This window comes from Leguminivora glycinivorella, chromosome Z (genome assembly GCF_023078275.1).
Source record: "Leguminivora glycinivorella isolate SPB_JAAS2020 chromosome Z, LegGlyc_1.1, whole genome shotgun sequence".
Taxonomy (NCBI): Eukaryota; Metazoa; Arthropoda; class Insecta; order Lepidoptera; family Tortricidae; genus Leguminivora; species Leguminivora glycinivorella.
The window spans coordinates 6,199,720-6,212,711 of record NC_062998.1 but is presented as its reverse complement, the minus strand read 5'-3'; the positions used below and the strand labels follow the sequence as shown (position 1 = coordinate 6,212,711).

At 37.8% G+C, this 12,992-nt stretch overlaps 1 protein-coding gene across 2 annotated transcripts in view; it reads left to right on the top strand.

Moving 5' to 3' along the window:
- Positions 1–12,992, top strand: part of LOC125241557 (fizzy-related protein homolog) — a 94,077-nt gene that overhangs the window by 41,385 nt on the left and 39,700 nt on the right. For both annotated transcript variants that reach the window (XM_048150095.1, XM_048150094.1), the window contains exon 3: positions 12,168–12,421. In XM_048150095.1, coding sequence (XP_048006052.1) covers positions 12,168–12,421 — 254 coding nt within the window. The remainder of the gene's footprint in view (positions 1–12,167; positions 12,422–12,992) is intronic.

Genomic DNA, 12,992 nt, shown 5'->3' with positions numbered 1-12,992 from the left:
GTGCAGATAGTTGAAGGAATGGAGAGTGACATAGGCTACTTTTTATCTACTTTACGCGAGCGAAGATGCGGACAAAAGTTAGTATTTAATAAAATAAATAGACGGCGGTGAAGATTTTTTACCAAGATTGGAGTGGGTTTTGTTAGTACCGCAAAAACAAGCGCACACACTGCTGATGCTGATCTGCCTTCAATTAATTTTAAGGTTACTTTGCCAATTCAATCGTTTTTGTGTTAAGTCACTATACTTGGATATATATATAAACTGTGAATAGGTTAGGTATATATTGGGTAACGCTTCATATGAATCTTACTCATGCTGACTCGTTGTCCTGGTAAATTCCGCATACACTTCATAATTGTACCTATCTAATGTAAATACCACCCTTACCTACTGCTTCCTCATAGGTAAGCGTGCCCCACCGTAGACCGCATCATCACCTACCATCAGGTGTGATCGTGGTCAAACGTCTACCTATTCAAATCAAACTAAAAAAAAAAAAATCTCGACGTAAACGCAGCAAAGTGTAACGTTTACTTGGCATGTTTTCTACGGTCAAGATTCATTTATTCGTGGTAAATATAGCCCCGTCTCAGGATAATTTTATCCATTTTAATAATTAAAGTAGAGAAGAAAAAATTATAGATTCACACAATGTTTCTGAAGTAGTCCTCATTCTTATACTGTTTCTCTTGACTTATAAATTGTGCATAAATGGCTACTTTTTCCAAATCATCGCATTTCATGCTTATGCACGAAACGAAAAAAAGAGAAATGTAGAAATAAATTGGAATAAACGAATGTCCTTGACACATTTCCTAAATTAGGTATAAACCCCACACCTACTTTCAAAGTTCCGACTGCCGTTTCCTATTAATAAACGTTATGTTGCGAATTTCAAATGCAAACCACGTGGGTGAGTTGTGTGACTTGTGTGATTCACTTTACAGTGACAATACAAGACGGGTCTTCCGATCGTAACCGACTTCCAAATTTAGTAATCATTACGTGACCTTAGTGTTATACAAAAGTTGTCGGTAGTCGCTAGGTTTGACTGAAAGTTAGGATGTAATCTAAAACTTGACAGGTGCCTTATGTTCCCAGTAGAGAACAAACTAAAATCATCATGTCATGGCACACATCCATAGATAGATTAGAATAGGCTACTTTCCTTCTAGTCAAATCAGCTTGTTTTTAAGAACTGTGAAAACTCATTTGGACGATTTGCTAATATGGAATATGAAATCGAGTGGAGTGATGTCACTTTAATTCTTTTTATCAGACTTATTAAATAGAAATTGGATGTATCCAAGTTGTTTAAATACGGACACAGGGTCAGCACAGCAATTAGATTGATGTCAAAATTATTTTAACTGAAAATACATGCAGACATTATGCTCGAAGGATAGCTTAGTTTGACGAACTTAACCGTACGATGTCACGTCGTGCATGCATCCCGATTTTGCATAGCGAGCCAATTCGTTTAGAAATTCAAATTTGCTCACCGCGTTTGCAGTTAAACTACCTGTTTACAAAGCAAATGCACGAGAAGATACTATGTTCAGTATAAATCAGGTACTTCATGGATGTTATATCATAAAACATAAAGGTGGAAGATAAATATTGGGATGAATTATACGAACATACATTAGATTATCTCCATACCTACATCATTTAAATATCAGTTTGAACTTTCTAACGATTGTCATCTCGCTTTGTCAGACTTACCATTTTTTTCTTCATAATTAATTACATTATCCTTATCAAATGAGTACGTATATGGCTATATTTGCAGCGTAAAATAAGTGCAATTAAAACAAGGTGATACTGATAATTTTGAGTTATCTCTTTTGTAGGTCAGGATTACTACGCGTATCGCGAATTTGTTGCCAACTTTATGCGTACTTATTTAATTAATATGTATGGACATAGTTTGAAACCGGGCGTTTTAAAACAAATGTTATGTAATATGCAATTTATTAATTTATATGCTTCTTTTTAACCCCCGACGCAAAAGCGACGGGGTTTAAAACGCTTTAGATTTAGTTTTTTGTTTGAGTTAAGTGTTCTTTCTGAGCCATGTTTCATGAAAATCGGTCCACTATGTCGCAGTCGGGGGTTTTTCAAAATTTTAATTTTGCTAATAGTCTAAGTAATGTATCTATAAAGTAGACTGATCTCAAGTAACTACGTTATATTATGAAATTTGTTGATAAAACTTTCCTACTTAAGTAAGAGAAAGGAGCTAAAGAAGTAGCATCAATCATGACCCATTTACGTATTCTATGTGTCTATTACCAAATGCCATCCCGATAACACAATCACAAAAGAGCCCATTGTGACACAGTTAAGTAGCCCAAAGTTGCAGCATTCCTTTTATAATCAGTCCAAACAAAACCATTATGCAGCCGAACCTTTGACTCACGAATGTTTTGAAAAGCATTATTATTGAAACGGTGGCCAGGTCACCTGATAATGTGGGTGCAACGATAACTGCACAGGCACCATTGTTTGATAACGTGACGGGTTGCGTTGGCGCAAGTCAATCGCCAATGTAACATGAGCTTTAAGACGATCTTTACTATATTCAAAGAGGATCGAGTATTATAGAGAGTTACTGTCAAAGTAAAATGTGTAATCACAGTGCAGACTGCCATCTCTCGACACAGGCTTAAAACTTTTGAACCTCAGTTTTGACAATTTGGCCCATATTGTTAGCTTGTGTTATGTGTTAAAATGTCAAATATTAATATTAGCGCCATCTAGCCGCGCGTTCCCAAAAGGTGTAACGCCATCTAGGCCACCGTACCTTTTTCTCTATGGCTTTGTACGTTTTTTTCTTAGACTTTATCCGTCTATACGGAGTTACATATGTCTTTGCTATATTGGAGGCCGTGGCTCTGTGGCCCATTTTCAGAGCTAAAAGTTACGGGTTACAAGCGGAAGTCTCTTTTCAACTTGTCATATTAGAGATACACTTGTACTTTGTAACGTGTAGCTTCGAGAAATGGGCCACTGGTCTTGAGACGGAACATCAGGGCGATAAGCAGTCTTGGCAATGTTTTTTTACAGATATGAGAAGAGAGTTTTTGTTAAGCATTGGTTCTGATCTTCATCTGTTCTTCGCTCCTCTGAATGATACTACCAATGATAGAAGGAGGTACAAGTTGATGTCAAGCTCCTCTCACCTTCGCTCATTTCCACTTTTACCTCCGTAGTCTAAGAGCTCTCTTATACTGGTTGCTCGTAGTTTTGGTCGGTCCTGTTTCATAAATGGTCGGAATAACACTATTATTTCGAAAGAGGAACGTCATAACTTCACCTCCATTACCGAACTTTCTTTTAACTCCGGCACAGAGTGTTTTTTATGTCAATTACATGAAAACTTCCTCGAAATTAACAAAGAATCATTCTGTATTCTATTTACAAGTATTCTTATAAAAGGAGAACACTACGTGATAATCTTAGTGACTTATTTTCATTAAAGTCAAATTTCTATGAAAGTATGTCGTTACAATTCCACTTCCTCAGTTTGCTCTGTTCAAGTCGCTGCAAAATTACCTTGACGGACTCTGTTTACATTAAAGTTACCTAAATCCAAGAACGTCCTATAAAACGTCAGAACTCACAAGATGGCGGCGCCATACGCCATTTCAGAACCTTAGAAAGTTATTGGCTAACTCGCCGATAAGCGGGGTGAAGGAACCCAGTATCTATTAGCTGTTTGTGTGCGTTTGTGATGCACTCTGTGTGCAGTGTACTGTTAGTTCGCCTAGCGCTGACCGATTTAGCTGTTGCGGGTACCACGGTTATAAACATGTCAAAGTCAAGTCAATAATTATGCTTCTGGGAAGGAACGGGACTTTAGGTCTAGGCTGTAAATCTAAATGTGGGCTTTTCGAGCCGGATTCACAGTTGCTTAAGAAAATGGCGGACTGTGACGTCATATATAGCGTCTGCCTTCTTCGCCGGATCATTAGTAGCCATGAGTTTAACATTGAAGCATTCGCTAGCGTGCGCAAGGAAAATATGCCAGTACGAAAGATATGAAAACTCTTTGTAAATAATGGCAGGGTCCGTTTCCTCGCTCAATCTTCTCCACTTTGCCCGATCTTGAGAGTGTTCTCTTGCATGGCCGCTGTCACGACGTCCACCCAGCGCTTCTTAGGCCTACTTAGGTACTTTACAAAACTGCTACTAAGGCCGATAGTCCACTATCATATTTATCATAGAAATATGATCATAGGTCTGTATGCCTCCCTTTTTTTCTCCAACGTTAAGAAATAGGACGACATGTTACCTATGATCATATTTCTATGATAAACATATGATAGTGGACTATCGGCCTAAAAAACACTACGCAAATGACAATAAAAGATTGGAAACCCCTGTCTTGTACTGTTACTCGTGCAAGTGTTCATTTAATGTTGAGCATTCTGTTGCGGTCATACAAATTAAAAATCACATCATAAGACCAAACAATTACACATAATTATGTACCGTATTCACTAAAACTGTCAGTCTCTTTCCCTTTAAACTATTTACATGCTCGTTTCCATTACAACGATATGAAGTTTAAATTATAATTTAACCATTTTAACCCATCGCAAATATTCGTTTTTCTACTCCCGTACTGTTATTCGTGAGTTACAAGGTCGTGCATAGAACTTTAAAACCCTACATAAAAGATGTCAAGACAAGTCTATCTAGTCTATACCCTGAAAACATTTAGTAGCAGTAGCACGATATAGCTGTTAAAGTTCAGTAAATACATTGCTACCAACTTAACAAACCAATTCGCAGAGTCGAGACTCCTTCGTTTTCTGCTGCGTTCATTGGCGACGCGTCGAATCGCATTCAAATGTATGAGAACTCGATTCAATTCGGCTCGATTCGTCTTAGTGGCCAGGCTTCAAAGAACCATACCATAGACAGTTTTATTTTCATGTTTGCACTCAAACTGCATATTCAAAATGGTAGGCGGTCCACTAGATAACTAAGATGACTGAAAGTAGGTATTTGTTGAATTTATAATTTTCTTTCAAAATATGTGCTTGGTCGTAGAAAAAGTATTGTATGCAACGGTGTTTAACTGAGTCAAAAAATGCTCGTGGCGTCTTTATTAACAATTTTCGGCTTCGCCTCAAATTGTTACCCACGCCACTTACCTTTTTTGACCTCTTTTAACCACCAGTTGCATAAAATACTATTAGCATCTCGGGTACTGTTGTATTGTATATGTTAAATACGCTTTAATTATGCCGAGTGGAAAATTCTTCTAGTAACAATAACCTTTCAAGTTTCGTTTTATTATGCAAAATAAGTTTTCGATGTAACATACGACATTCTTCTTCAAAATCGCTATCAGTCTCAAGTGCATGACACACTTTTGAGAATATGTACTGATAAGTGATAGTGCACACGTCACCTTTGATTTTTACCTTATCAGTATGACACTGCGCTGGACGTTTATTTGTATTTTATTATTACAAAATAAGGTGCCATAAAAATTATCAAACTTACCTACTGTAGAACATCGCTTTCTACAAGTCAAGTTTAATTTTTTTTATTTTTCTGGGAGAGCCACTCGCTCAGGTCTGAGCGAATGAAAAAAAAAAACTTTTCATACATATAAAATCAATTTCTGTGAGGAAACGGGACGGCACTACGATGTTGCCATTTTTTTATTTCTACTGTTTTAGCCAGACTTTATGAAGGACCTTCAAAACAAAACATTCGAATACCAATCGATCGAAAACTCGAGTTCACGCAAACGTTACAGTTCAATCGAATATCCTGTCGATGCCCCGGAAGCGAGTAACAATCGGAAGTGGTAACCAATTCTAATGTCTATCCCGACAAAAGTTAACATACAATTTGCAAGTTCGTTCACTCTGCCCGCTCCATACAAGGTGTGGACGATAGCTCTGTATTTGGCGTCCTACGTGACAAAAGACGCTCAATTAAAAAAAAAACTGTTTTAAATGCTGAACGCGCAATCGACTCAGACCAACCATCATAAGAATGACCTCGAGATCTTTAACAATTATAGACGATCATTCTGATGACGGAGCATCAAAGTCACCACACATATGTTCTCCCGTAGTTGGTAATTTAGTATGGGAATTGGGAACGCAATCGCTTGAACCGATTTGTGTCAACGTTTACAACTAGCACTCGTGTGATTTTGGAATATTTATAATATACATATTAGTTTTAGCAAAGACCTATATAACTTCGTATAGACAGATAAAGTCTAAGAAAAAAACGTACCCCAAACCCATACAGAAAAAGGTACGGTGAGCTATATGGCGATACACTGGGGAACGCTCGGCTAGATGGCGCTAATATTAATATTTGTCATTTTAAAACATATCAAGCTAAGAATATGGGCCAAATTGTCAAAACTGAGGTTCAAAAGTTTTAAGCCTGTGTCGAGAGATGGCAGTCTATGCACTGTGATTACACATTTTACTTTGACAGTAAGTCTCTTTAATACTCTATCCTCTTTGGTTTTAGTGTTGAACCTGCGCTATTATACAATGTAAATAATAGTGTACATAAGATGCTACTCCATTGCTCTTCTCTAAGCGTGGTATTTTACCAATAAATTCTAAGATACTCTCTCTTTGTAATGCGGTGTCTGTGTAGTTAAAAGTAGACTGGCTATTGACTTATAAGCAATGGGAATATAATTATGTAAAGAACATTACCAAATTTGTCCGGATATGACCACGGGCGATTCTAAGCTGAATAGTTACACAGCGAAGGACTATGTTGGCAAATCGGAAGGACTGTAACCGTCTTTTGAGGCCTCCACCTACGTGTCTACCCACATCCAATTCAGCCAGTGAATGGCCACAAATTGGTCTAAATATCTGGTCTGTAACTACGGGAGATGAATAGCTTCGAATATATCTGAGTTGGAGTTGATAATTTTTTTTTTTTTTTTTTAAATATATTATAGGAAATTTTTACACAGATTGACTGAGTCCCACGGTAAGCTCAAGATTCTCAAGAAGGCTTGTGTTGTGGGTACTCAGACAACGATATATATAATATACAAATACTTATATACAAAGAAAACATCCATGACTCAGGAACAAATATCTGTGATCATACAAATAAATGCCGGTAAGAGGTATCTTGTGTTGTGTCATACTTGTGTGCACTGTGCCTTTTTAGCAATCCTCATATTCCTCATACTAGGTACTTGTAGTACCTACCTTAAAATTGAGATACGTCACTTTCCTCTACAAAGCGGGCACTTCATGAACACTCTCGGAAATAAAATAACTAATAAGCCATACGCATCAGTCAACGACACGCAGCTGCGGATATCAACGTCACGGTTACCTATAACATCCGAATTTAAACTTCAAACATCTACCATTCAACATTGATCTCTAAAATCACCCCTACAAAGTCAAATCTCACATCTTGACCCCCCATTCCCATCTTAGGTCTCAGACATTACTGGGAAGCTCCCAATGCCCCCCGGACAGGTCGATTGATGCCCGTCCGCTAGATCCAGCAAGATTAGACGGGGTGTAATGACCCTTCAAGTCACATGGGACTGCGAACATTCCCAGAATGCAACCTCGTCTGATTTTCTCACGTCTGGGGATCTCTTGCGACGAGTATTTCCGGAATCTTAAACTTTTGGTGCGATTAACACTTCCCTTCATAACATCAATTTGTACACCTCAATGTGAACCCTGGACAGGATAAAATGCATTGGGTATTGGGAAGATACATAGTTAGACATAAATAAGAGGAGGTAATATTAGATAAAGAGTATTTTACTCAATTTAAATACTCCACCGACAAGAGCAAAGGGTTGTTATGTAATGACTTATGACTATTGTTTCTCCCTACATGTTATGTTAGGCACTGTCGAGGATATCTGTTTTAAACAAATAGGTTTAGTTACAATAATTTGTAACAGTTGTTAAAAGATCGTACATCAAGTATGCTCGGCATCTCGGCAGGAGAAGCACTTATGTATATATCTTTGACAGAAGCATATTGATAATTAATAATATTATTTTAATTTCCCAATGACAAATTGCATTTTAACAGCTAGCGATTATTTCGATGACAGCATTTATTCAAATTGACACCAGTGTCCTTGAGTTTTTCTTTTTTAACCCCCGACGCAAAAACGACGGGGTGTTATAAGTTTGACGTGTCTGTCTGTCTGTCTGTCTGTCTGTCTGTCTGTCTGTCTGTCTGTCTGTCTGTTTGTCTGTGTGTGTGTCTGTCTGTGGCACCGTAGCTCCCGAACGGGTGAACCGATTTCGATTTAGTTTTTTTTGTTTGAAAGCTGAGTTAGTCGGGAGTGTTCTTAGCCATGTTTCATGAAAATCGGTCCACTATGTCGCGGTCGGGGGTTTTTTCAAAATTTTAATTTTGTGGTTAGGTTATTAATAAGTGCAGAGCGATGACACCTAACTCAGACAGCCGCTAAAATTTTATTGCGTAATAACTATCAATTTGCCTCAGGAATCTTTCAAAATATTGTCAAATTACCAATGCACGTTTATTAGGGTTCCTTACATAAGTAGTTTTGTCTTTTATTTATGTTAATTACAATTAAAATGGCTAAATGTAGGTTTTATCTTTTTGTAAATATTTGACATGCATGACACATCAAAGAATTCATTCCGCAAAAATAAATGAGCAATTTTAGGTAGATGGAATCACAAATATAAAGAGTACTATCGTACAGTATGGCCACTCCCGCTCTCCGTTGAAAGTGCCGCCCACCCCCTCTCGGTTACCTCACAGTAACCGCCTGTCAAAAACTCGAACAGTCGACCTGTCATATTTCACTCATACAAGCATAGTACGCGTTCGCCTACACGAGCTTAGGCTGTGTGCTAGGAACGAGCCTCTTTCATGTATTTGATCGCCAGTGTCCGAGGTGAGATGGAATTCTATGAACAACGCTGTCATGCAAGTAAAGTATACTTTTTTTTTTTATATTTAACAACGACACATCGGATTTGTTTCAATTTTATCAAAGGAAATAAAAAATATATCCTTTACCCCCTTTAGCGTGCACCTATATTAGATTTTATTTAACGCTTGAATAAAAATACACTACAAGCTGTTGCGATCTAAAACTACAAAATAATGACATGAAGTATAAGCCACGAATGATGTACGTTTGACAATTAGGACACGTGACATAAACTAAAAAAAAAAAAATATCCAGGGTGTGAATCCGACTCGCACTTGGTCGTTTTTTTTTATCGTCAGCATATGTCAGCGTCGGCGCGTGCGCCGCTCCGAAATAGGATATTTGCACGATGAAATTATTTATGGAGATTAGCAGCTAGTTCTTTTTTTAAACGTTTTTTCGAATCTGAGTGAGAATGTTAATTTTATTCAGCGCCGGCGTGACTCAGAGCAGCCAAGTTCAAATCCTGAGCGTTATTGGAAAGAGATAAGGTATATCAATGATCAAGTTACACAGTCTATCTGTTAACTATCATTGTCGGAAGAACCACCGTAATTTGATCTATACGTATTTAAATAAAATCCTTAATTGTCGAGTGATGTTAATACTGGTTTTCCTGAACTGTCGACTCCGTTATGGACGAAAAATTTTAGTGTAAGGGGGGGTGTGTAAAATAATATTCTAATAGATCACCAAACCGTAATTAAGCTATAAAACAATTTAATTATAATGTGCTAAACACTCACAAGTGTTTAATCTTCTAATATATACAGTGTTTTATGATTTTTATAAAAAAACATCAAAAGGTGTTATTATCACCATTTGGTATCTCAATTGGTACTTGCGATTTTATAACATTTTTATCGTAGTACTAAAATATTTCATCAGTTTTCTGTCCCTTTTCAACAAAATACCATACATGGAAATAAGACATACATTTTGTCACTTTTGTTCCCAATTAGGGCTTGTGATATACGTGTTACACGCGGAACCGTAGCTACGTAGCCTTAGCACCGGCGGTGCTAAGATCCCGTACTACACGGTCACGTCAAAGGATACGTATCCGTTTCTGGATTCGGCTACGTTCCCGCGAATCTCGGCTTCGGCTCCTCTCCGCTCGGTTGTTGAAAGAGAGCTTGTAAGTGTCGAACGGACCCTTCGCATTATGTGTTATACTCGTGGTCTTTGCATTGATTTGATTCCAGATGTTTTTTTAAGTAATTACATATTGGTATTATTCTGTTCTCTGATAACCAGACATTATGAGTTTGTACAAAAAAAACCAGAGGTGGTATTGGTGGGATTTTTGAATCTCATCGGTGCCTTGTTTTGTATGCAGCCGATGACTATTTAGTACGAAATAAGCCACCCGATGAGAATCAAAAATCGCACCTCAGGTAGGTACTAGGTACCTACTTGGGGATGTCGATGAATATGAAAGTCCATCCAAATAAATATATTAATATCTCTAATTAATATTTACTCCCTAGTAAGAAATGCTACAGGTAGACCAATGCAACAATTTAAAAGTATTTAAGTGAAATAATAATATACACCGTTGTTCATAAATTGCCTGTGTGGTGACGGGTTAAGAATTTCACCACCCCTTTTCTTCCCATGGGTGTCGTAGAAGGCGACTGTGGGATATGGGTTAAATTGTGGCATTGGCGAGAGGCTGGCAACCTGTCACAGCAATGTCACAGTTTCGTTTCCTTTCGACCCCTTATTTGCCAAGAGTGGCACTGAAGCTTTAGTAGTTTCATGTGCTCTGCCTACCCCTTTATGGGATACAGGCGTGATTTTATGTATGTATGTATGTATGTATGTTCATAAATATTATTACTGGCTGGACAACCGTCTTTCGTCGGTGAAAATACTAAGAAATAGTTGCACGTGCAGATAAAGATAACAAACAATAGTTTGCGGGCCATTGATAATAATTACCTTCAAGGCTTTGGGATTTACCTGTTAAGTACCAGTGTTCCTATTGTTTGTGAAGTTAAGTAAAAGCAAAAATAACAAACTATTTGACTACTTCGGATACTACCAACTATAAGACGCTGACTGTACATGTTAGATTATTTAAAAAAAATTTATTAATTATAGTCTGTGTCATGTGAATGAAAATTAGAATTTTACCTATTTTTTTATATGTTGATTATACGCGAATTCTTTTGATACACATCTTTTACAATTTGTACTGGTCTATTATTTTTGCCTCCAACATAATATTTGCATCTTATTATTTTTGATCACTCTTAAAACTTTATTTAAAATGCAAAAATATGGAAACTGAAATTAAAAACTCGCCCCTTGCATTACATTCGGGGGTCTTAGTGACACGCATAAAATCTACACTAAACGTCACGGTCACGACTGGATCCGATCTACGTATAAATAAGATACGTATCTCCGTGTACACGTAGCTACGTATCTTAATTACACGTAGCCGAATCACACGGAGCAAACGGAGCGGATCTCCGTTGCCGAGTAACACGGCAACGGAGATTCGGCTACGGGTACACGAAACACGGTCACGACCAGGAGCTCTATTCCCAATCAATTTTCGCGAAGCCATATGCAATTTTGCCAGCTTAGTTTAAAAATAGCACTTTTAACATTATTTACATATTATTAGGTATATGCAAATACAATTATACTCCTATATTGTCCTCAAATAAACTGATGTTATTGGAAATTATTTGTACCGCTGGATTTATATCCTCTTTATTTGCGGTTAGTCGGGCGCGTCATCTTAAATTCGTACAAAGTGCCTATAATCATTTGTTTGTATATGGGATTTACTGAAAATGTGTCATACAACATCTTTTCCTTCTGAAAACAATATGTGGTTGTCAAAGTGCGTATCTACTAAATATGTACCTATTTACATACCTAATATTTTATTTACTAATGCTAACTGAGCATCAAACAATGAGTTTCATGTTCGGACTTCGTATCACGATCAACCAATCGTATTGGTTCTCGTGGTTGCCTTAATCCCAAATCTAATATTGGTCGATTCCCGTGTGTCTTCTTCTGGTCGTCCTCCTTATCCAATGCCTTTCCGTCTTATTCCGTAACTAGATTAGATATCATGACTGCCCATAGATCAAATTGTCTTTCTAAAACAAAAAACATGCTATTCTGCCACATTGTATGCAAATGTTTTTTTTTTCTCAACCAAACCTTTTATTTCCAGCAAAAGGCAAAGGCGCAGAGAACCAGCCACCAAAATCGCAGAGAGACGCCAACAGCGACAGCCCAGGCGGCGGTCGCGACTACCAAGTGTACGGCTGTCTCCTGCGCAACGAGCTGCTGGGCACACAGATCGAGGAGCTGAGGGGCCCGCCGGCGAACAGGACGGAGGGGAACCGGACGGCGCTCCGGCCGGTGAAGGACCTCAAGGGATACATGCCGCCTGTGTACAGCTTCAGCTCGCCTGTCAAGAAAGAGGTAAGTCCAGTTAAACGGATAAGAGGAGACATTTTACACTTACTGTATGCATTGCGAGGGAGATTTACATAGTTTAAGTTTGATATCAACAACTTTTTTTTACACCGGTTTCGTTTTCCGTTGTCATCATCTGTGTAAACAAAATCCACCATAATATTATACTAGCTATTGCCCGCGTATTCGCTCGCGTTAGAAAGAGACAAAAAGTAGCCTATGTCACTCTATTTCTTCAACTATATCCATTTAAAAATCACGTCAATCCGTCGCTCCGTTTTGCCGTAAAAGACGGACAAACAAACAGACACACACACTTTCCCATTTATAATATTAGTATGGATATTCTTCCATCAGGGAAACTCCTGTCGAGGGAACGCGTAACTGAAGTATACTTAAACTATATTTATTAATAGACATTGAATACTAAATAAATTATTTTGCATACATTTCATTTTTGGCACAAGCTTTTATCGCCGACTATACCTTTCTTTCAACAGTCATCTACTGCTCTCCAAGACATTTCTTAAAACCCCTTACTCGACGGGGATACGACGTTTAATAACATAGTTCCTCT